This window comes from Panthera tigris, chromosome E1 (genome assembly GCF_018350195.1).
Source record: "Panthera tigris isolate Pti1 chromosome E1, P.tigris_Pti1_mat1.1, whole genome shotgun sequence".
Lineage (NCBI taxonomy): Eukaryota > Metazoa > Chordata > Mammalia > Carnivora > Felidae > Panthera > Panthera tigris.
In genome coordinates this window covers 30,505,671-30,529,146 of record NC_056673.1, presented here as the reverse complement: position 1 = coordinate 30,529,146, position 23,476 = coordinate 30,505,671, and the positions used below count along the sequence as shown (strand labels likewise).

Genomic DNA, 23,476 nt, shown 5'->3' with positions numbered 1-23,476 from the left:
TGGGAACAGGAAGCAGGTACTGCTATGCCAACAAGGCTCTGGGACAGAGAATTCTGACGTGTTTTGCAGAAGCAACTGGGCTCTCCAGAAGCAGCCAAGAGGATGTCCCACGGAGCATGCGTTTCCTTAGTGCCACTCCCCTCCCAGGCCACAGGGTCCAGAGGGAGCAGCTGTGCCACTGGCTGTGCGACTTGCCTTGACTCAATGGATTCCTTGTGTTCCCACTTTAGCTTCTCATGTGTATGGGTCAGAACAGTATCTAAAATTCCTTAGTATTTTCTTTGTGGTGGGATCGCAATCTTACCACCGTCAAATGTATTCTGTACACCAGCAAGGATTTGGACTCCTAGCATGGGAACTGCACAGGGCCTTTGTCAAAAGTACGGGTTTCTGGGCTCTGTGCACTGCATTACAGAATCAGGGTTTTTGGTTTCATGTGTGTGTGCAAGAACGTGTGTGTCTCAAAAGGTCAGGAATCTGCATTTTTTTTATACATGTCCCAAAGGGAGTTTGAGAGCCTCTGCGTGACATTAATATAGCAAGCCATCGAGGGTTTGAGCCTAACCAGACCACTCCCCTGGATAAAACCCAGCAGTGATGTCTCTTCATTGAAGGTGTGGAACCTCAATAGGATATACAAAGCCTCCCACCTCCCACGAACCAGCCCCTTCTTCCCCAGTCTCAGCCCCGGCTTGGATCAAATTAGGAGTTACAACTACAACGCACTTTTTCATGTTCCTTATGACCTGTTGGTTCCTACTTGTGGAGACTCAAGATAATGTGTATTCCTCTTTCCAAACTATCTCCAGCATCCCCTTGACGGATGAGCCCTTCCCCATCTTCAGATCAGGCAGGCATCGTGCCCTTCTGCCATGTCCCCACCTGCTCGAAGCCAGGGTTTCTCAAGCTGGGCATGTTTGACATTTGGGTCTGGATGATTCTTTTTTGTGGAGGGGCTGACCTGCTCATTGTACGATGTTTTGCAGCATCCCTGGCCTCTACCCACTAGATGCCAGTAGCAGCCCCCAAGCTGAGAACCAAAAATGTCTTTGGACCTTGCCCAAGTGTCCCCTAGGGGCAAAACTATACCTGATTAAGAACACTGCTCTACTTGGGGCACCTGGGTGGCTCAGTCAGTGAAGCATCCAACTTTGGCTCAGATCATGATCTCGCAGCCTCATGTCAGGCTCTATGCTGACAACTCAGAGCCTGGAACTGCTTCGGAGTCTGTGTCTTCCCCCCCCCACCCCCCCCCTCTGCCCCTTGTCCACTCACACTCTCTCACAAATGAATAAATGTTAAAAAATTAAAAAAAAAAAAAAAAGAACACTGCTCTACTTACGTATAGTCCTCACCAAATTATGTGGCAAGTAAGCTGTTAGCTTGTTTATCTCCTCTGAGAGTCTGAGAGTTCAAGTGCAGGGGCTGTAAAAAATGCATTCTTGTGACCCCTGTGCCAAAGCATAGCACCTGATGCATAGTAGACATAGAACATGTATTCCCTGTGTAGCGTAACTTTGAGTGTTAGATATCAGAAGACCTAGACTTTAGCTTATCTTGGTCGGCTCTGTTGCTTAAAATGTTGTGACTGTGGACAAATCGGGTAGCGTCTCTGCGCTTCGGCTTCCCTCATTTGGTTCTGGTTCTTTTCTGCTTTGTTCTGGGATGGCTGCTTCCTGGTATGCTGACCTTTAATGTCAGTGATAGGAAATTAAGCAGGTTTTGCATCTGCAACTGCTCAGAATTCACAGTGTTAGAAGAGAGACTCATCCACTCTGAAGGATGATTTTTTTCCCCAATATACCCTACGAAATACCTCTCCAGTTATTTATTATCTTCAAGAAGGGCTCCCCCCCGCCCCCTCTCTCTCTCTCTCTCCCTTCTTTATGACTTTCTTTTATATTCTGGGCAGGCCATCGCTGTGGCCTGTGTGTTCTCCCAGCACTGTGGTGGGCTGGTTTATGTATGTTGCTCCCTCCTTTTAGCAGAAAGAATTAGTTTCCAGATTGAATTCAGCTGACGAGGACCCCTGTTGCAGGGAAATGTGGACTCTGCCACCATCAACTCCCTTCCAGCTGCAGCTGGCCAGGGCTTTCCGTTAACCGTTTCGTGCTCTGAACATGGAAGTTGCAAAAACACTTACAAATTGTAAAATTCTATACAAACGAGTCAGAAGGTCCCAGACACTTATCTTTTAGTCTGCAAGGGGGCTTGCAAATCATCTAGCCTACCTCTTTCATTTAAAAAAAAAAAAAGTTTTATTTATTTTTGAGAGAGAGAAAGAGAGAGAGAATGAGTGGGGGAGGGGCAGAGAGAGGGGGAGACACAGAATCCCAAACAGGCTCCAGGCTCTGAGCTGTCAGCACAGAGCCCGACACGGGGCTCCGGCTCACAGACTGAGAGATCATGACCTGAGCTGAAGTCGGAGGCTTAACCGACTGAACCACCCAGGCACCCCCTAGCTCTTTCATTTAAACTTGAAAACAGTGAAGCCTGAACAGATTAAGTCACTCACTCATTACTATTTTCTTTGCAGGTTCTGACTATCTCAAGAAGTCAATCTGAATCATTCTGTTGCTTTCTTAGTGCATCACAGCTAATCTTTATTTTCCATCTTTTTATATATTTCATGATCCTCTCTTTAAGCTTAAATTAACAATTTCCTTTCAAAAAAATAATTTCCTTTCAATAGGGTTTGAGGATGTCTCATCTGAAAGAGGTGAGGGATTTTTTTAAAATAGTGAGCTCTGTGTTTCTATGTCCACAGTAGCACATGGTTTAGAGGGATGAACAGGGTTTTGTTTTGTTTTGTTTTACCCCCAAGGGACAATTTTTTTCATGCAAATTGAAAATAGCTCTATTCTATTCCTTACATTTTTTTTTTCTTACAACTTTCTTTTAAAAACTTCCTAGGCAGATTACCAGAATGTGTTCGTAAAAAGACAGCTGTTGAGAAAATATGTGGTGCTCATTAGCCACTAACATGTTCCCATTTGAGAATTTTGGAAAACTTGCCGTGTGAGTGCACTGCTCTATTAGTTTACCTGATGACTTTATTAAGAAGCTTGGCAACTTGCTATAGCCTGACAGTCTAGGATTGCTCATTGCTGACCAACAGTGGTGCTTCCTTGGGGACTCAGGTGAGTAAACAAATCTAGCGGGTAGGGAGAGACTGACCTAGGATTTCAAACTTGTTTTGCTAAACAAGTACTGGAAAAAAAATAAAGAAAGAAAATAAGAAGACCACCATCATCCATAACTATGATTGGTTCTTGAAAGAAAGGGTACTATTGCTCAAAACCAAAAAATCCAGGATATAATCTCACCACACTGATTTTCCTTTTCACATTTTGAACTGCATGTCTCCAAACTGGTATTTAGAAACCACCAAACCTAGATTAATTATAATGGGAATTGTAATGTCAAATCCTATATAAAAAAAAAAGGACTAAAAATTTGTTTGATTCATATTGGTATTAACTACTGCTCATATCATTTGGTTCTTCAGTGAGGCCAAGGTGTTATTTATGTCTGAAGATTTCTAGATTATTGGAGAAACAGCACGGCGGAATCAGTATGCCCAGACTCACAGAGCCAGCTGGGAGAAATTCCAACTTTGCCACCACATTCCATAAACCACTTAACTTGTTTGTTTCTTCATCTTGAACAAACGGGTCTATTTCACAGGATGTTGCATCAAATAAAATAATAAATCTGCAAGCATTTAATAAACTATACAGTGGTCTGTAGCTGTGAGATTTTGTCAATAACTCTAAACTCTATGGGCTTAAAAAAATTAAAACCTTCTCTAGGATGTTTTAATCTGTCTGCAATGTCTGATGAATTTATCAAACTACATTTTACGTAGGAGATTACAATATATAAAGTATGTGTCAATGCCTGGCATAAGCTAAGACACTCAATTATTTTTAATTTCCTTTACCCACTGGGAGTACACGTTTGACTCTCCACATAACGTAAATGCCGAACATTTTGTAACATAAGTGATAGCCAAACTGCAATTATGTGTCTATGATCTTTTTGAAATTTTCTTGGATACATGAGTGAAAAGAAAATCAAAATAACTTTCAGGTTATGAAACCATTCAAACCAGCTACACACTAGCTCTTTCACCTCTGCGCCCTCTACTGGCTGAAGGTCTGTATTACATTAGCAAATTTTACCATTTCAAACAAAAGGATCACAATTTCCCTCAGCGTGTGACTGAAAGTCCTAACACACAAATCGCCACTTTAAAGAATCATGGTGTCTTCTTTTTTCCTTTTTAACAACACCAGGAAAACTTATTCATAATGTAAAAATTAAATGGGGATAAAAACAAGTAGGAAATAAAAATCAAATGTCAACTTCATCTTCAATGGAACTGTCAAGATTGTGTTTTATCTTTACTCTATTTTCTCTACATAAGATGTATGTTATTTGTCTTACAAAAATAGGATTATGCTGTATATAATTTTTACAAACTTGCTTTTAGTACTGCTTACAGCAAACATCTTTCAATGTCAATAAAATGGACCATGTAATGGTTACATAGTATTCCATTGCAAGGATGTCCCATAATGCCTTTATAAATATTTATAAAGTACACATTCAGTTTGATTTCAGCTTTTCTTATTGCTGTGTTTTAAAAAAAAAATTTTCTCTTATGGCCCATATTCTCCATGAAGATATGTCAGAAGCTAAAGCAAAAATTGATAATACTTCATGAACAATATCGGGGGCTAAAAATGATACATCAGTGCCCAAGGTCTCCATATACTGTATAGTCAACGATTTCTACTTCCGGTTTCCATTTCCTGTACTGAATATGCTTTTCCACTAAATCGTATTAACATATATTTATCATAAGCAAAGAGTGAACATTTTTAAAAGACTTAAAGTCTTTTTCTCAGTAAAATTCATGAAGATATTTCATCTCAAAAATGAGAGTTGGCACCATGAACAAGGAAAAATCTGAGGTCTGGAAAAACTGGGTGAAAATTAGAAATAGATTTACCATGTTCAACTCCCAGTGAAGGAAGGAATGTCCTCTATTACACTGAGAAAAGCCCAATTAGTGAAGCTGAAGGTAAACCAGAGCGTTTTCTCAAGGCTCACAGGTAATAATAATTAATTGAAAATAATGAGAGAAAAAGATAGGAAATAAGGAGTCTGAAAGGTGTAGTTAGTGCAAAGCAGGAATTCCATAACAGGAGCTGGAACCATGAGAACACAAGCAAAAATAAAAGCAACGGAAGAAGAAATTTTTGAGCTAAATAAATATTTGAGTCTGAAGTTTTAAAATGGTTCATTGAAAATAAATTAAACACGTGCCTTGGTATAACCAGGCAAAACTCCTGGACATAAAAGGCACATTAAACTTTCTGTTAGAATGGAGACTTTTAAAGGAAAACAAATATGTATCTTAGAGAGGAACACAAGTCAAGCTATTCTCCCTAAAGCTAAATGCCAATCTTCAATGTTTATAGGACTTTGAGGATTAATCAAAATTAAGAACTCAAGAATAGTGAAGATGTAATTTAAATTTTCCTTTCACAAACTTCCTTTCAGAGCTCCAGTGAGGAAAACCAACAAAAACTTAGTGCTCTTGTTTGTGGAGCAGGGAAGGGGGGGCTGGAGCTACACCTGCTAGTTTGCCCTCTGTCCAATGATGGAGCCAGAAGTCTCTCCTCAGACATTTTGAAAACCACTGTTTCAGTCCATTTAATAACATGGGGAAGGAAAATAATTGTATAGCTATTGAAAAAGCTAGGTGAATTTAACGTTTTTGCCTCCCCTGGCAATATGAGTGTCTATGTAGAAAACTAAGAACAATTTAAAAATGAATGGAGCCTGGGTGGCTCAGTTGGTTATGTGGCTGACTTTAGCTCAGGTTGTGATCTCATAGTTTGTGAGTTCGAGCCCCATATAGGGCTCTGTGCTGACAGCTTGGGATTCTCTTTCTCTCCTTTCTCTTACTGCCCCTCCCCCCCCAACTCTCTTTCTCAAAATAAATAAACTTTAAAAAAATGAATGGAACTAATGAAAGAATTTAGTAAGGTGGTCAGTTTATAATATACATTCATATATATGTATGCATATATTACACATGTATATATACGATCAACAAAATATATGTATATACATACAATGTATGTATGTATATAAATGCATATAGATTTATAGATTTATTATATATTATTATGTATTATTTATTATATATACATATATATATATATATATATATATATGAAGATCAACAGAATTCTACTAATTCACTCAACAGATATTTATATACCAGATGTGTGCTAATAACTAGGGACACAGTGGTGAGGGGGATGGACAGGTCTAGATGTTGAACTTATGCTCTGATGAAGGAGACAGATGCTCAACTAATTACAGATCAAGATCAGTGCTAGAAAGCAATTAGCATTTATTTGCTTACTTTTTATTGTTTTCCTCCTGCAGGTTCCAGCACAAGTGGAAATCAAATTTGTACGGGAAAAAAAGGCAAAGGCTGAGATAGCACATAAAAGAGGCTGGGAGAGAAGACTCTATAGAAAAAAGATTCGGGCTAATGCCTGACAGATGAGAATGAGTGGGGAGTGTGGGGAGAGCAGCTGAGACAGAGAAAATCTCAGGGGACACTTGGCGTGACCGCAGACACTGAGGGACGGAGGCTGGAGCACAGTGAGGGGACAATGGGGAAGATGGGGATGGGGGCACAGGAAGGTCTAGTCAGAGGGAGGCATGGGACACTGTAAGGGGGGGTGAGAACTCTTAATGTTGTTTTATGCAATGTGAAGCCGGTGGACGGTTGTCAGGACAGGAGTGACAGGAGCAGTGGACACCACATTTTAATATAGCACTCCCTGTCTCTCTGTAGGGGGAGTGGATGTCTTACCGACTGGTGGGAAGGACACTGGGCAGTCAGGGGAACAGTGATGGTAGCCTTGGCCGGAGTGGGCAGTGTGTATAGAAAGAAGTGAACAAACTCAAGCTATGTGGAAAGTACAAATAGCAAAAACTATTGAGCAATTGTATGAGGGGTTTGAAGGACAGAAAGTAGTATCAGTGTAAGGTTTTCAAACTTCCAAACAAATTTGATGGACACACGACCGTAGGGAGATGGTGGCAAGGAGAGGCCACGCGAATGAGGCCTTTGCCCAGGTAGAACTGGCCTAGGTTAAGCAGGCAGAATTCACCAAGGACTTGGTCTACGTTCCCAGAGAAGACAGGTAGGCTTCTGACCCAGACTTGAGAGCTGCCCTCTGCGAGAGGATCCCAGGTGTACAGAAGAAAAGGGCAGCGGTGTTTATGCTGATGAGTATCAGAGTGTAATCTGGGGGCCACAGCCCAAGTGAAACCCTAAACTTTTGTCTGAGATGCCCTAGTGTTGACCTCAGGTCCCCTGCAGTGATTAGTCAGGGCAGCGGAAGGGACTTGGAAATACAATACTTCCAGCTCATCTCTGGAATCCCTTTACTGGAAGGAAGATGGTTGGCAACTTATTCTCTGACCCCCTTCCAGGATTTAAACACCCGGTTTTCTGAACAGTCAATTTTAAGAAAGTTGACATAAAGTATATGTCCCATTAGGTAAAATTATAAACCCATCTTCCCTAACATCGGGTTTGTATGTCTTATTTTTTAGCAGAGTATATAGACTAGGGATCTTCAGTCTGTATGGGTCTGTGACAATATGGTTTGACTAACTGAATCACCAAGTTGTTATCCAAAGTATTATCTCTGTGTGCCTTAATTCTCTTATTCTAATTCTCTCTCATAAAATAAAAATGGTGCCACAAAAGACCCTGAATAACCAAAGCAATCTTGAAAAAGAAAAACAAACCTGGAGGCATCACAATTCCAGACTTCAAAGTTATATTACAAAGTTGTGGTCATCAGGACATTATGGTACTGGTACCATAAAATTAAAGTGCTGGAATATAGATACAGATGTAGATAGATATAGATATATATCACATAAAATAATTTCTCAAACTAATTGTTCATGTGTTCATGAGGATGGCATCTCACAACTTTGTACCCTCCAATTGCTGTTACGGCCATAAAAACATAAAAGATCACACTTAAGGAGGATTCAGATATTGTCTTTAACTTATCCTTTTATCTATTAATGTACTCACTTGTTTGATAAATATTTACCAATGATAAGTATTTATCAAACAAGTGAGTACATGAATACATAAGCGAGAACAAATTAAAGGCAATATCTAAATCCTTTTCCGGTACTAAATGTTATAGTTTTATGGCTAGAATGGTTCATAAAAAGTCTTTTAGGAGTGAAGACCTTCATGGATATAATTGAGTTGCAGCTACATTCATTGTTTTGTGTCTATCGATCCTATGTTGGTAATAGAAGATGTAGGTATGAGAAAGTAGGCTCTAGAACCCAACAGGACTGACTCCAAGCCTCAGCTCTGCCTTTGACCTACCCATGTGACCATGGGAAAGTTCCTTCATTTCTCTAAACATTAGTTTCTTCATTTAAAACCTGGAGATTATAATGGAACTGATTTCAGAGTAGTATTGGAAGGATTAAATGAAAACACTTAGCATAGTTTCTGGCTCATAATGAGTACTCAGCAGGCTTAGGCTATTATTAACTGACTTACAGGTTATTATTTTATAAGATTTGGAGCCCAGTAACAGCGTCATCACCCTCTTTATTTTCTCCACTGCCCTAGCAAGGCAAAACTCTTGAGCATTTTAATAAGAGCAAACGTTCAACAGTACAAGTCAAATAGAAGTAAACTGATTTGGACAGCCATTGAGACAGATTAAATTCAACTCAGCTATAGAATTGAGCAATAACTATTGAGAGAATACATTCCATAAGGGTTCACTTTCACATTACAGAGTGCTTTCATTTGTATTATTTGTATAATCCTCTCAGCAAATCCTTGAGATAGGTATTATTTTTATATTACTGTTGAGTAAGTAGGTTTAAAAAATTAAAATGATCTCCCCAATTCTTAAAGTGACTAGAACCCTGATCTTTTGACTCCAAAGCTAGCTTTTGTGACCATGACTCTATCTTGGGAATCCACAAACCAAATTAGTTCTGTGCTGTGAAAAATATCACTGTGGGAATCTGATCTTTACCCAGATGTTTTAACCATGATGCCATATAGTTTGTTCTTTCCTCCGTTGCTTACTAGTAACTAAGGACAGGTATACTTTTAGTCCCCCAATTAAAAAAACACACATAAAACAACACTGATCAATCACAACAGGTAATCTATAGCTGTTCTCTGTGCAAAGTTAGGCATTTGTGAACATTCATTATTCATTCACTCATTTTACATGGTATTCCAGAATAGTGTTTTTCTTTTCCTTCTGCTATTTTTAATGGGAACTATAGTATTATATATTTATTGGAATTATTTATTTTTTATTATTTTTTAAATATCTTATTTTTGAGAGAGAGTGGGGAGGGGCAGAGAGAAAGGGAGCCACAGAATCCGAAGCAATCTCCAGGCTCTGAGCTGTCAGCACAGAGACTGATGTGGGGCTCGAACTCACAAACCGTGAGATCATGACCTAAGCTGAAGTCAGACACTTAACTGAATGAGCCACCCAGGTGCGTCTAGAATTATTTCTTTAACTTGTTTACATTACACAAATTTCAAATATATAGGAAAGTGCAGAGAATAGTATAACATTCATGAACCCACTACCCAGCATATACATTAATATTGTGCCTTATTTGCATCATAATTTTTTAAAGAAATAAAATGGAACAGCTACTCTTGAGAAACAGCTTCTCTTGATGTTAACATGAATCCTTCCCAGTTACATTTTGAAGTTTACAGACTAAACACTACTAAATGCTATAAATATAAAATATCTTATTCTGTACATCCTTCTGCAACTTGTCTCCTTCATTCAAGAGTGTTTTCAAGATTTGTCTACCACAGACAAGTAGATTCTTTTTATTAAATGTTTATTTACTGAGAGAGAGAGAGAGAGAGCAAGCATGCACATGCAGGTGCAAGCCAGCAGGGGAGGGGCAGAGAAGGGGGGTGGAGAGAGAATCCCAAGCAGGCTCCATGCTGTCAGTGCAGAGCCCAATGTGGGGCTCGATCCTATGAACCATGAGATCATGATCTGAGCTGAAATCAAGAGTCGGACCCTTAACCTGCTGAGTCACCCAGGTGCCCCCAAGTCGATTTTTGTTTGTTTCAAAAGCTATATAATGGATATACCACACTTTATTTATTCTGTGTTTGGAGAATATTTTGTGTTGTTTCCAATTTTTTGCTACTGGAACACTGTGCCTATTTACATAATTATTAGCGGTTCCCTCAGGTATACCCATCAAAATGGACTGCTGAGCCAAGTAGCATGTGGATAGTCAATTTTAATAGGTCTTTCCAGGTTGTTTTTCAAACTATCATTTACATTTTACCTAGAACATTTTATGACAGAGTTTTCATTTCCTTGTATATTTACCAACTTCTAATTAAAAGAAAATTTTTTAATGTTTATTTTTGAGAGAATGAGAGTGCACGAGCAGGGGATGGGCAGAGAGAGATTGGGACAGAGGATCCAAGCAGACTCTGTGCTGACAGCAGCTTGCCCTATGTGGAGCCGGAACTCACAAACTGTGAGATCATGACCTGAGCCAAAGTTGGTCACTCAATCGACTGAGCCACCCAGATACCCTACCAACTTCTAATTTTTAAGTTCTTGACAATCTAATAACTATGAAATGGTGTGATTTATTTTGCATCTCCCCACTTACTATGGAAGTTAACTTTTCATGTGTTTATACGCCATTTGGGTTTTTTTCTCTGTTCATATTTTCAGCTGCATTATCTGGGTTTTTCTTATTGATATATAGGAGTTCCATGTATATCACCAATATTGATTTTTTGTTGTCAATGTACCAAATGCCTTCTACCAATCTGTGTGTTGGGTTTTGATTTATCTATAGTGTATAATTGAACAGGGGTTGTTGCTTTCTAATTGAAATGTTATTTTATGGTTTCTGCTGTTTTATGTCTTTAAGAAACCTTTTCTTAACTCTTGGGTCATAAAGGTTTATTTACTTTTATATTGTCTTCTGCAAATTTCAACATTTTGCCTTATGCAGTTAAGTCTTTATACATCTGGAGTTTACATTTTTATGTGACATGATAGTGGAAATTCATTGTTGTATAAGGATAGTCCCTTGTTCCAATACCATTTTTTCTTTACCATATTTCACTATTGTAGTATAGTTGACAAACAACATTACATTAGTTTCAAGGGTACAACATAGTGGTTTGACAAGTCTTTTCATAATGCTCTGCTCACAAGTGTAGCTACCATCTGTCACCATGTAATGCTTCCAATACTATATTTTTAAATTATCCATTCTCTCTCACATGCTAGGGTTCAGTATGCACATGGATTTGTTTCTAGAAGGAAAGCTGTTCAATTATTTATTTTTCCTAGACCTGAGTCAGTGTAACAGTATTTTCTTTATTATTGATCCTAATATCTGATAAGGCAAGTTTTCTCCCCCCCCCCCCCCCCAAAGGTACTTTCCTACTTTTTCAAACTGCTTGATACTGTTAAGGTCAGCCGTTGGGCACGGTAAAGATAAGAGTTAGAGGCTAAAAAAAATTTAGCAGTCAAACGCTTTATTGGGAACTAAGGTTCTGGGAGAGGTTCCGTGACTCAGGGAGTGAGAGTCAAGGAAGTCACGCCTGGGTGTGGTGGGGTAGGGTTTTTAAGCTACAGTGGTTCAGGGTTTAGGTCTGGGTGGGCCTTTTTTCGCGCCAGGTCGTGCTGTCGCCCGGTGATTGGTTGACCTTCAGTTCGTTCTGGCCCGCCGCTTGGGGCTTTTCCGTTGGGTTGCACTGACAAGATGGCCGTCCCCTCCACTGTGGTTCCAGGGACATCCTAACAGATACCTTTCTTGTGAAGTTTAGAATAGGTGTGTTAAGTTCTTTGAACACTCTTAATGGATTTTTGCTTAAATTTCATTGGATTTATAGTTTGAATTGATAGTGTTGGGAAAATAAAGTTTTACACCATAAGATGGCCGAGGGGACTAAAACAAGCTCTGGTCTCTAGCTTGGAGACCCCTCTTCTGGGTTCTTCTTGCCCTGTTTGCCCCGCGTGCAAAAACCCACCACAGATGTGGAAGCTGACAACTATAAATTACCCTTCCCCCCCTTCATTCAGAGCTCGGATCTTTGGAGAAACGGTCTCCTCTGAGCCAGCTGGTGTTAAATCGATCCACCAAGATCTCCGAGTGCCGCTTGGTTTTTCCACCAGTGTTCCAGCCTGGTTCCGTAACAATGGAAATGCTCTTCTTTAAAAAATTAAATATCCTAATCTATGAGTAAGATGTCACACAGGAATAATTACAGAAAACAACTCTTCTCTAGGTGTTTTAGGCAGAAAGGAATTTGATGTGGGGGATTAACTGCTGGCTAAGCTCCTAGAATAAGTATGTATTTGTTTTGTTTTTTTGTTTTTCAAATATGTGAGGGCAGGGATTGGCTATTTTTTCTTTCTTTTTTTCTTTTGTTTTTGCATTGTCATCAGAGAATGATATATATTCTTTAGTGTTTGTTGAAAATATCTTCTGTGGCTTACAGGGTCATCAATTTTAATGAATGTTTAATGAGAGTTTGCAAATTATACGGGTGTTCTGGCTATTGGGTATGGGGTTCTCTAAATGTCCTTTAGATCAAGCATATGAATTATATGCTAGTGTTCCATCTCTTTGCCAATTTTTTGTCTGCTTGACCAATCAATTTCCTAGAAAAGAGCCTTAAAATGTTCCACTGTGATTGTGAATTTGCTGATTTCTCCGTGTACTGATGACATTTTTTGCTTTACATATTTGAGATGATGTTGTGAAATAAATATAAATTTAAGCATTCAGAATTCCTGAAAAGTTCTGTCCTTTATCATTATCCCATGAAATCCTATTTTTTTTCCTTGCCTTAAATTCTATTTTGTTTGATATTTTTAGAGCCATACAAACTCCTTTTTGTTTAGGGTTTTCTTGTGTATGTTTTCCATACCTTTCATACCTCTCATTTTCTGTGTCATTATATTTTAGTTATTTCTCTTGTAAACATATATAGCTGGGTTTTCTCAAAGTTTCTATTTTGAATAATTTTAAATGTGCAGAAAAGCTGAAGGAATAGAACAACAAAAAAAATGCTTATCTTTCCCCTAAATTCATCAATTGTTTGTATTTTGTCGCTTTTGCTTCTCTTTCTTACAATTACCCAGTTTATCACATCATAAATATTGCACAATTATTTTTATTGAACTCTCTGAATGTAAATCACAGGTATCGTGATACCTTACTCTAAAATTATTTATGCTAAATTGCATGCATTCCATTATATAAATATATACACAATATTACAAATGCATAAGCACACACACTCATATATACACATTTTAATCATTTAACATTTTATTGCTGAGTAATTCATTGATGGGTATATCACAATGTGTTGTGATAAAATCAATTCACCTCTTGAAGGACATTTGTGGTTTTTTTTTGTTTTTTGTTTTGTAGTTTTGGGCTACCACAAATCAAGCTGCTGTGAACATATGTGTACAAGTCTATATACGGACAGTGCTATTTTTTTTCTCTTGGATATATACCTAGGAATATACCTGGATTCTATGGTAGGTGTATTAAAGAAATTGTCAGTTTTCCAAAGTGCTTGTTGTATCATTTCCATTCTGCCAGCAGGGTATGAGTGTTCTATTGCTTCCACATCCTTGCCAGCACTTGCTTTGATCAATCTTTTTAGTTTTAGCCATTCTGATAAGTGTATAGTGGTACCTCACTGTGATTTTATTTTACTTTAAAGTTTTCATTTATTTAGGTAATCTCTACACCCAGGGTGGGCCTCGAGCTCATGACCCCAAAATCAAGAGTCCCATGCTCTTATTTTAAATTAAATTACCCTACTGACAAATGATGATGAATATTTTTTCATGTTCCTATATGCCACTGATATATCTTCTTTGGTGAGCTGTTGGTTTAAACCTTTTGCCTACTTTATTGGTTTGTGTTTTGAGAATTCATTCCATTAAATTTTAACATGTGCAATAGACTAAAACTAATCAATATCTCTTGTTTACCTCCTATAAATAAAACTCTGAACTCACCCTCCCTGTTTTAGGTTTTTGCTCTTTGAGTTCCACTTTGTTTTATTTGTCCATTTGTCTATTTCTTCCCCACCTGTCCATCCCATCTCTAACCTCTCCCTTCTCTTTTTTTGGAACTCCAGTCAGAAATGTTTTAACTTTTCAGTGTATCCCTTCATGTCTCTTACTTAATCTTCACCTTTTCCATTTCTTTCTATCTCTGTGTTGCTTTCTGGAGAATTGCCTCATAGCCGCCTTTTTATCTAGCCCTTTATTTCTCTTGAACAATTTTACCTGTTCTAATTTTAGTGACTATTGTATTTTTCATTTGCAGAAGGTTCTCTTTCACATTTATTTTTTTTTTCTTAGTGTTCCATTTCTAGACCTTCTTTTATTTAGTTGTCATAAATGCATATTGAAAATTACTCATATTGGCCTGTTGTTACCTGTAGTTTTTTGGTTCCGGTAATCCTGTTTGCACATCTGCTAACTCTCTCACATGGAGAGTTGTTTCCTCAGATCTTCGTAACTCATTTATTGTATATGTATCTTCTGTGGGTGTTGTCCCACACCTCGGTAATTCTCCTGGGTAATTCCATGTGTCCTTCTTGTGAAAGTGTCCCTGTCTCTAATTCTGGCAGGATCTCAGGGGTTTCAGTGGTCCTGAATCAGATCTGGTGCTAATTTCTCTCTTTGTGGCTCCCATACAGGGCAGATGACATAAATTTAGGTCACATCTCTGGCATACACTCGGAGTTTGGTTTCTCCCAGCTGTCTTTTTATTTCTTTCTACTTAAGGCTTCAGGAAAAGCATGAGCTTCCTTGAGGGCCCCATGGTCTACAGCCTGGAGATTTTTCTGGTTTACTTGGAATGGAAGGGTTAGATCTGGAGGGATCCAGGCTTTATGAGGGTGTCCCCTGTCCAACCTCCCACCAACTATGGCCCAATACCAAGTCTTCAGTCCTTGTGTGAGTATTAGAACCCCAGTCCCAGCCCCTGGGGCGTCAGTCTGTTTGGATTTCAGGAAGCTCCAAATATATTATTCCTCTCTTCCCCACCAGTGCTCTGAATCCATGAGCTCTGAGCTCCAAATCCATTTAGATACACGCTGAAGTCTGACAATGGAAATTAGCATTTCTCCTTTATTACAATGAAGCAGAGGCAACTAAAGAATTACAACACTGCCTGAAACCAAACTTGCCCTCCAGGCACAGGCTGCAGTAAAAAGTCTCAATTCCAGTCCCACAGCCCACACTCTGGAATTTACTACATAAACTAGGGCAGATAAAAATGTGTATTTTCTACAAGTAGGAGGAGCCAGAAGGGGTTGATCTGGGCATATCTAATAGTTCCTGTTCTCAAACTCATCAGCCATTTAAATCACACATCTCCTGAGAAGGAGTGTGTGAATGAGTGAGGCCAGGAGGATTACTCTAAAGGAGGGAAGTTCCTCCACAGAGAAATACAGCATGGGGGAGTGTTGGGCGGGGCGGGGGGGAAGGGGTAGTCAATCCCTTCTAAAGATATCCCTTGTGCTTGCATCTCTGGCTTTCATTCTGTCTTCCCTTTCTGAAATCTGGTGCATACTCTTCCTTTATTTTCAGCTAAACTCTATATTTAAGACTATTTTGGTGTATTTTGCCCAGAATTCCCATGTTTGAGGCCAGGAGCTTCAGCTGTCATGTTGTTGGAAGTTCTCTAGAGAGTGTTTTCACAAAGGAAACAGGATGGCCTATTAAAATAGGCAAGTCCTGAAGGAGAACAGGCCGTTTTAGACCTTTCTCCAAGCCTTTTCTAGGTTTCTCTGAGGCTGCACAAAATAAAAGCTATTTGCTTCTTCATTCATAAACTGTAATAAAGTAAACATGTGCATAAACCTCAACATACCCAAATGTATGTGTGCTTACCTTCCGAGTTTAGTAGATAAACACACTTTTAAACATATGCAGTACATGCAATTTGAATTTCTGGCCTTATATCTCCTATCTCACAAAATGCCATTTACATAGCATTTACGTAGCCATTTACATAGCATTGAAACATTGAAGCATTGCAGCTTCATCAAAGCACGCCTTTATAATGGGATTCCTTGAAGATGTTTGAAAATACTTCCTAGGTAATGGGTTTTGATGAAATTTCTTTTTTCAAGCAGTTGAATTTCAGTTTAAATATAATACAGTTTTGGGGCGCCTAGGTGACTGCCGGTTAAGCCTCTGACTTCGGCTCAGGTCATGATCTCGCGGTTCCTGAGTTCGAGCCCTGCTTCAGACTGCGTGCTGACAGCTCAGAGCCTGGAGCCTGCTTCAGATTCTGTCTCCCTCTCTCTCTGCCCCTCCCCTGCTCGTGCTCTCTCAAAAATAAATAAGCATTAAAAAACCCATATATATACATATATATAATACAGTTTGTATAAAGAAGAGAGTTTAAGAGGCATTACAAAAACACTAGGAAAATAGGTCTCTAATCTCTTGTGCATTTTGTCTAGAACCATCCTCATAGAACAAAACCGAACCAGCTCATAATTGAACAAAACAGTAGCATGCATATCTGTGCTGCCAGATCTGATCTTATTTCTCTTTTTGGAAATTTGCATGAACATAGAGTTTGCCTTAATTTCAAGGCTTTAAGTTTAGAAGGAGAAACATTTCAATATAGGAATGCAAAATACACGGACATTTTTATTGAACATGTATTTACTTTGACAGGCAATGTGCAAACATGTTCTGTGTTTATTTTATATGGTCACCTCCTCAGTTCTCACTGGTTACACAATTCTTACCCCAGTTTACAGATTAGGAAACATGGATTTTCAGAGCGTATTGACATTGTGGTATGACATTGTTTCAACTACTTACTCAAAGCCAATTACAGGGTGCCGGTAGCACATATACTAACACCCAAAGGAGCTGAGGGAGCAAAAAGATCTTTGAGTTGCACGAAGATCTGAATTATGCAAGCAGCAGAAATCCTCGGTGGACACCATGATACCTTTTAGATTATCTTTCACCCTCCAGGGTGGCAAATTATCTGGTAGACCCATTATGAATTAGGTTATTTAATCCTTTTTGTGCCATGGACCCCTTTGGCCTCCTGGTGAATCCCATGCACCCCTTCTTGGAATAATGTTTTTAAATGCATAACAGAAGGAATAGAAATGACATTGGAACAGTATTCAGTTCTAGCATCTGATCCCGGAGATTTTCAAGCATTTCTGCTCTGTCCCTCTCACCTCCCAAGTGTACCAATCCCCTCAGAGACTTTCCCTGCCTTCTTCAGAGAAGGTAAAGGAGGGACACCCAAGCAGGTTTTAGGAGGTAAGGGGTGGGGAGGAGGATGAGATGGGCTAAGGATCGGTTTCTGAGATGGCGTTAGTTTCTTCCTTTTCCCTTCCGTCTACAAGCCTCCTCACTCCCCTAGCCCCTGCATCTTGCCCGAGATCAAGTCCAGTACTTATCTGGTTTTTCTTCTCTTCCATCTTCACGATCTCAGGCCCAGCCCCGCCCACCTCCCTAAGCCCGCCCTTCCGTGGCCACGCCCCCGAGGCTCCTCCCTCTCCATAAATCCCTCCAGTGCCCCATCGCGCCTCTGGTCCCTGCCAATCACGCTGGACCACCCTCTCGGCCCGCCCCAGAGCGCACACCCGGCGGGTCCGCGGCTTCGCCCCGGAGGCGGAGAAGCTGGGGCTGCCAAAAGATGGAGTGTGGTGCGGTCGGCGGCTTCTCCGAGGAGCAGTTCCGGGAGGCCTGCGCGGAGATCCAGCAGCGCGCGCCGGCAGGCGCCAACTGGGAGCTGCTGGTGGAGACCCTGGGCTTCAGCATCTACGGGCTGCTGGACCAGGTAGCGGCCGGCCAGCTGGAGGATCCCAGGCAGTCGCTTGTCGGGGCCAACCTCCCCAGGGGAAGCGCGGGGCAGCGGCCTAGGAAGTCAGGGCCGGAGTTGGTCACGCGGAGCAGGGAGGAGCGAACGCTGGGGCAGTGCTGGCAACTGACTTTGCCCCTGCAGTTGGGAGGTCATCCGAATTCAGCCTAAGTCTGAGGCCCAGGGCGGGAGTGGTTTGTTGGAAGCTAATGATAGGGTTAAAATGCAGGATTGCAGAGTCTGAGCCCCATGCACTTGGCTGCAAGGGACGTGGATCCTCCTCCCCGGTGGGTGCCACTGATGTGTGTATGTTGGTGGGGTGGAGAGAACCTTAGGGTTTGCATACAGGTGGGAAGGAGACCAGACTTTCAGAAACTGACTGGATGTGCAGGGTGATAGTGTGTGTGCAGAGCAGTGTGGCTGAGAAGGGAGCTAATATCATCTCAGTCATTTTAGTCATTTCATTTCGCAGCTGCCCCTTTCTTGTAAGGGGCACTTAAGAATTTGGTCTGAAGCTTTAGGGAGAAGATTAACTTAAAGGGTAGGAGGAATAGAGTTGGTTATTAAGCAATTCTCCAGGCACTCCCGGAGGCCTTTGGAATCAGGTAGCTTTCCAGGTGGAACGATTGCGTTGTACCTGAGACCTTTCATCAGTTACAGTGAGTGATAGTAGCTGAAGGCACATGGGATAATAAATCACTTTTAGGCAAGTGAAGTGAAATCAAGGTTTACTGGCAGAGAACCAGAGTAGTATAGAGTAGGGAGGCACTCTGAACGTGTGTGTAGCAGGGCCACGGGGTGTGACAAAATGAACAAGAAGCTCACAGTCCAGCGCAGGTGGAATTAATTTCTGAGTGTAATTTCATTAGGTGCCTTGGTGCCAAAGTGGACATGTTTTCAGACAAAATCTTTTATTCTTCTGACCATTCCATTTTCCTTACCAGCCATATCCAGGCATTTGCCAAGTTTTGTCAATTCAGCTGCTCAGACAAGCCTGATATCTGGCCCCCTTCCCTTCCGTTTTCATTCCTTTGTGGTTGGCACTTTGGATGGTACCTTTCACCTAGAGTTGCAGAAGACTTCTGGCCTTCCTTCTTCCTCTCTGATCCCTTCCATCCTACACATTACAGCCTGATCAGGCACCTGAAGGAGAGGCTGTGGTCTTACCACTCCCCTTTCAGTGGCACTGTTGATTGCAGATTTAATACTATTATAATAGCTCACACACTGCATGCTGTCTTATGTTCCAGGCACTGTTTAAGTGCTTCACAGGTATTGACTTACTGAATCCTCATGTCAGTCTTAATGTAAGGCACTGTAATTATCACCTTTTTACCTATATGGAAATGAATGTGTGCAAAGGTTAAGGTGATTGCTCAAGGTCTGAACTGGGATCAGAACTCACCTGTCTACTTCCAGACCTGTGCCATGAGCAGGCTCCTGCATTGCCTCTCTGAGAGAAGTCAAATGCTGCTGGGTAGACTATACAGATCTTTCTCAACTTATGATGGGTTTACATCCTGATAAACCCATCATAAGCTGAAAATATCATAAGCTGAAAATGCATTTAATATACCTCACCTACTGAGCATGACAGTTAGCCTAGCTGATCTTAACTGTGCTCAGAATGCTGTCATTAGCCTATTGTTGGGCAAAATCATCTAACACAAGGCCTATTTTATACTAAAGTGTTGAATATCATGTAATTTTTTGAAGAGTGTACTGAAAGTGAAAACAGGATGATTGTATGGGTGCAGAATAGTTGTAAGTGTAGTGGTTCACTGCCCCTGCCCAGCATCAGAAGGTACTATATCACGTATCACTAGCCCAGGGAAAGATAACAATTCAAAATTCAAAGTACTGTTTCTACTGAATGCATATTGCTCTTGTGTGTTTGTAAAGTCAAAAATTATAAGTTATCCTGTCAAGTTGTTGACTGTATTGAATTGCATTAAGGCTTTTTATTTTATCCTGTTTCTTTTTATTTTTTAATGTTTATTTATTTTATTATTAAAAAAATTTTTTTAATGTGTACTTTTGAGAGAGAGAGAGAGAGAGAGAGACAGAGTATGAGTGGGGAAGGGCAGAGAGAGAGACACACACACACAGAATCCCAAGCAGGCTCCAGGCTCTAGGCTCTGAGCTGTCAGTACAGAGCCTGACACGGGACTTGAACTCACTGACTGAGAGATCATGACCTGAGTCAAAGTCATCCACTTAACTGACTGAGCCATGCAGGTGCCCCAATGTTTGTTTATTTTTGAGACAGAGAGAGAGAGAGAGAGAGAGAGAGAGACACCGAGAGAGAGACCGAGTGGGGAGGGGCAGAGAGAGAAGGAGACACAGAATCCTAAGCAGGCTCTAGGCTCTGGGCTGTTAGCACAGAGCTTGACTAGGGGCTCGAATTCAGGATCGTGTAATCATGACCTGAGCTGAGGATCAACAGACTGAGCCACCCAGACGCCCCTCATACTTCCTGTTTGTTAATACCATCTAAAGATTTCCACTCTGTTGAGATGAGTGAACTAGTTTGGTCCCAACTTACATTTCCAGCTTTATCTCCCATGACTCATCTGCACACCCCTTGTCCTCCAGCCAGCCCAGAGCACTCTACCCTTTACTCCAGGGAGCCTGTGCTTTCTTGCTTTTGTGCTTGTGAGCTGAGACAGTGCCTGGCTTTCTATTGTGTCTTGTTGCCATTGTGTATTGTTACATTGCAGGGCCTGCCTCCCTCCTGTGGGGAGGACATGAGTGGTATTCAGAATAGTTCCTATCCCTACTAATCATACCGTATGTCTTATTTCAACCTGCTTAGGGATAAGGGCAGTCATGGTACACTGATGTAAATTACACGTGCTCCCAGGTAACTTCTTTAAGTTTAAAGGGCGTGGGATTCCAGTAGGTGTGCCCTGAGCCTCAACAGCTAGGACAGAGGGCCATTGCTCCATGGCCACTTTGTTCTCCATCTGTATTAAAATGTCAGGAGGCCCTACTGAGTTAGGGTATAAGCCCTTTCCTAGAACCCTTCCTGGGTTCTAGCATTTTCCAGCATTATTTGCTGCCTGGCCCACTTTGCTAAAGCCTCATTTTCTTTCCAGTTTGACTCCACGTTTTGCCTTCTTCCCGGAAGAGAATTCCCTCTAATTTCCAGTTAGTAAATCTTTTCATCCGAATACGATACCTTATCAAAAGTGAATTCACTTGTCCCACATTCTGCACCTATCTGCCCCAAAGCCCTTTTCTGTCTTGTGGGCCAGTGGTGTTTAATCCACCCTGCATGTTACCATTATGTGTCTTTTCTTCCACCAACCCAAACCATTTTACACACATGAGTGTATATGGCCTTGGGTCCTCAGGTCCCCAACTGGGGGCTCAGACCAGAAGACCTTGGTCCTTCTGTTAGTCTTCATCTTGATTAATCTACTTGACTATTGCTGCAGGTGAGTCCAGGTGAGGTTCAGTATTTCAGTTTTTGCTTTCTGGCTTTTTAAATTCCAACAACTGGGGTAAACAGAGTGGACTTGTTTGGAGCCCTTTAATGTTGAAGGGCCAACAGGGGGTACGACTAGTCCATCTAACTTTAGGTAGTGCTACTTTGCCTCAACCCCATCAACATTTGCTTCATTCATCCTGTTTCTTAATAACCATCTAAAGATTTCCACTCTATTGAGATGAGTGTTCTGATTCTCCCCTCTCTTTCCCCATTTTCTTGTTAGTCTAATTTTTATTGGCATCTTTAACATCCATATAAGGGATACTGAGATAGGTAATCTGGTAAGTCTTCTTGGATTGCTCGAATTTTGCAGCAGTAAGGTTACACATAGTACCCATGCAAAGGGGACCTCCTCTATCAAAGTATTTACCATGATTTGGCTAAAAGGCATATTTAATAGATGAATATCTCCATCATGATAAAGCCAGTCCAACATGACTTGCATATAAAGCATATTAGTGGCCTCATGGGGTGGGGTAGGGAAAAGCAGGTAACACTAGGAATTTTTATGATAGGAAGAATCGGGCAGCCACCCTTCTCAGTGTAAACAGATTTTGCAGTGGCTTTTATCCATTCCACCAGGTTGACTGTTCCCTTGGGAACAACCTACTATGTGTCTGGATCACGTATAGACATTTATGTTAATCCACCTTGAACTGTGACGATGATCTATTTTGCATGTTTTGAGAAGACTGAAGTGTAGGGGCATTTTAGTTATCTGGTGTAAAAAATAAATTATATTAAATTAAAAAAAAGATTGTAGCTTTTTCTGTTTATGTTTTTTATTTATTTTTGAGAGAGAGAGAGAGAGCGCGAGCGAGAGTGCGCAAGCAGGGGAGGGACAGAGAGAGAGGGAGACACAGAATCTGAAGACAGGCTCCAGGCTCTGAGTAGCTGTCAGCACAGAGCCCGACACAGGTCTTGAACTCACAAACCACGAGATCATGCCCTGAGTTGAAGTTGGAAGCTTAATCGACTGAGCCACCCAGGTGCCCCATAGATGGTCACTTTTGATATACAGTATTTTGATACTTTTTCATTTTCTCTTTTTTTATTAAATCACATGTTTTTGACTTTGAAAGTTTCTTTGAAACCATTCTGTTCAATGCCATCATCTTTTTCATTCACTTCTTTTTTTCTACTTCCTTTGCCTGCTGTTTCCTTCCTCTCTTCTCTTTTTTCCTCCCCAGGTTGTAATGTCAATAACTTACCATTACATAGTGATTTAATTTACAAAATGCTGTCACGTGTAAGTTTCCTTTATCCCTGTAAACAAATCTGGAAGATAGGTAGGGACAGGCCTATTTTCCTATTTTACAGATGGAAATAATACCCAGTTGTTAAGTGAGCCACACAGGACCTAATTACTAGTAACTAGACATGAACCAGCCTACTTTGATAAGCTTAGCACCAAATATACAGCTTGCTTCAAGGCAAGAATTACTTTCTCTTTCTGGAGGATAAGCAAAACTAGCCCCGAACTGCCACATGGTATCATGGGAAGAACATGGGTTTTGGAGGCAGACAATCCTGGGTTAAGATCTCCATTCTGCCCACTGTCATTCATTTTTTTTCATTTGGAGAAGATTCATCAAAGTGCCTCCCATGTGCTATTGCCCTCACAGGCACTGGGGATAAACAATGAATGGGAAGATGTGCCACTGTTCCAATGAATGAGTTCTTGAACAATGAACGACATTCACTGATGAGAATAAACCCATAGCATGTAATGATACATTGGGTGAAAAATGCTATGAAGACAGTAAAGTGGGGTAAAGGGATAGAGAGATGGTATCACAGTGGTGGCCAGGGATGATGTGATGTGTTTTAGATGAGGGAATCTGGAGAACCCTTCTGCCGAGGTAACATTTGAGTGGGGACAGAAATGAAGCGAGAGATTGCATCATGCAAATATCTGGAGGAGAAATGTACCAGAGAGTGTTTTTCAAAGCGCAAGCACATTAGGATCACCCTGGGAGCTAT

General features: G+C 40.7%; 1 protein-coding gene and 1 long non-coding RNA gene across 5 annotated transcripts in view; both read left to right on the top strand.

The window, feature by feature from the left end:
* LOC122233696 overlaps positions 1-3,708 on the top strand; it is a 119,635-nt gene extending 115,927 nt beyond the window's left edge. For both annotated transcript variants that reach the window (XR_006211360.1, XR_006211361.1), the window contains exons 4-5: positions 2,914-3,140; positions 3,509-3,708. This is a non-coding gene — a long non-coding RNA (uncharacterized LOC122233696). The remainder of the gene's footprint in view (positions 1-2,913; positions 3,141-3,508) is intronic.
* An 8,174-nt stretch (positions 3,709-11,882) lies between these two features.
* Positions 11,883-23,476, top strand: part of LOC102972581 (phosphatidylcholine transfer protein) — a 32,722-nt gene continuing 21,128 nt past the window's right edge. The window contains exon 1 of one of the 3 annotated variants that reach the window (XM_042967221.1): positions 11,883-11,949. Coding sequence is in view for 2 of the 3 variants with exons in the window: in XM_042967219.1 (XP_042823153.1) it covers positions 17,836-17,979 (144 nt within the window). In the remaining variant the exon portion in view is untranslated. Of the gene's footprint in view, positions 11,950-17,452; positions 17,980-23,476 lie in introns of those variants that run through there. The other 2 variants (XM_042967219.1, XM_007086700.2) reach the window with 2 other exon arrangements.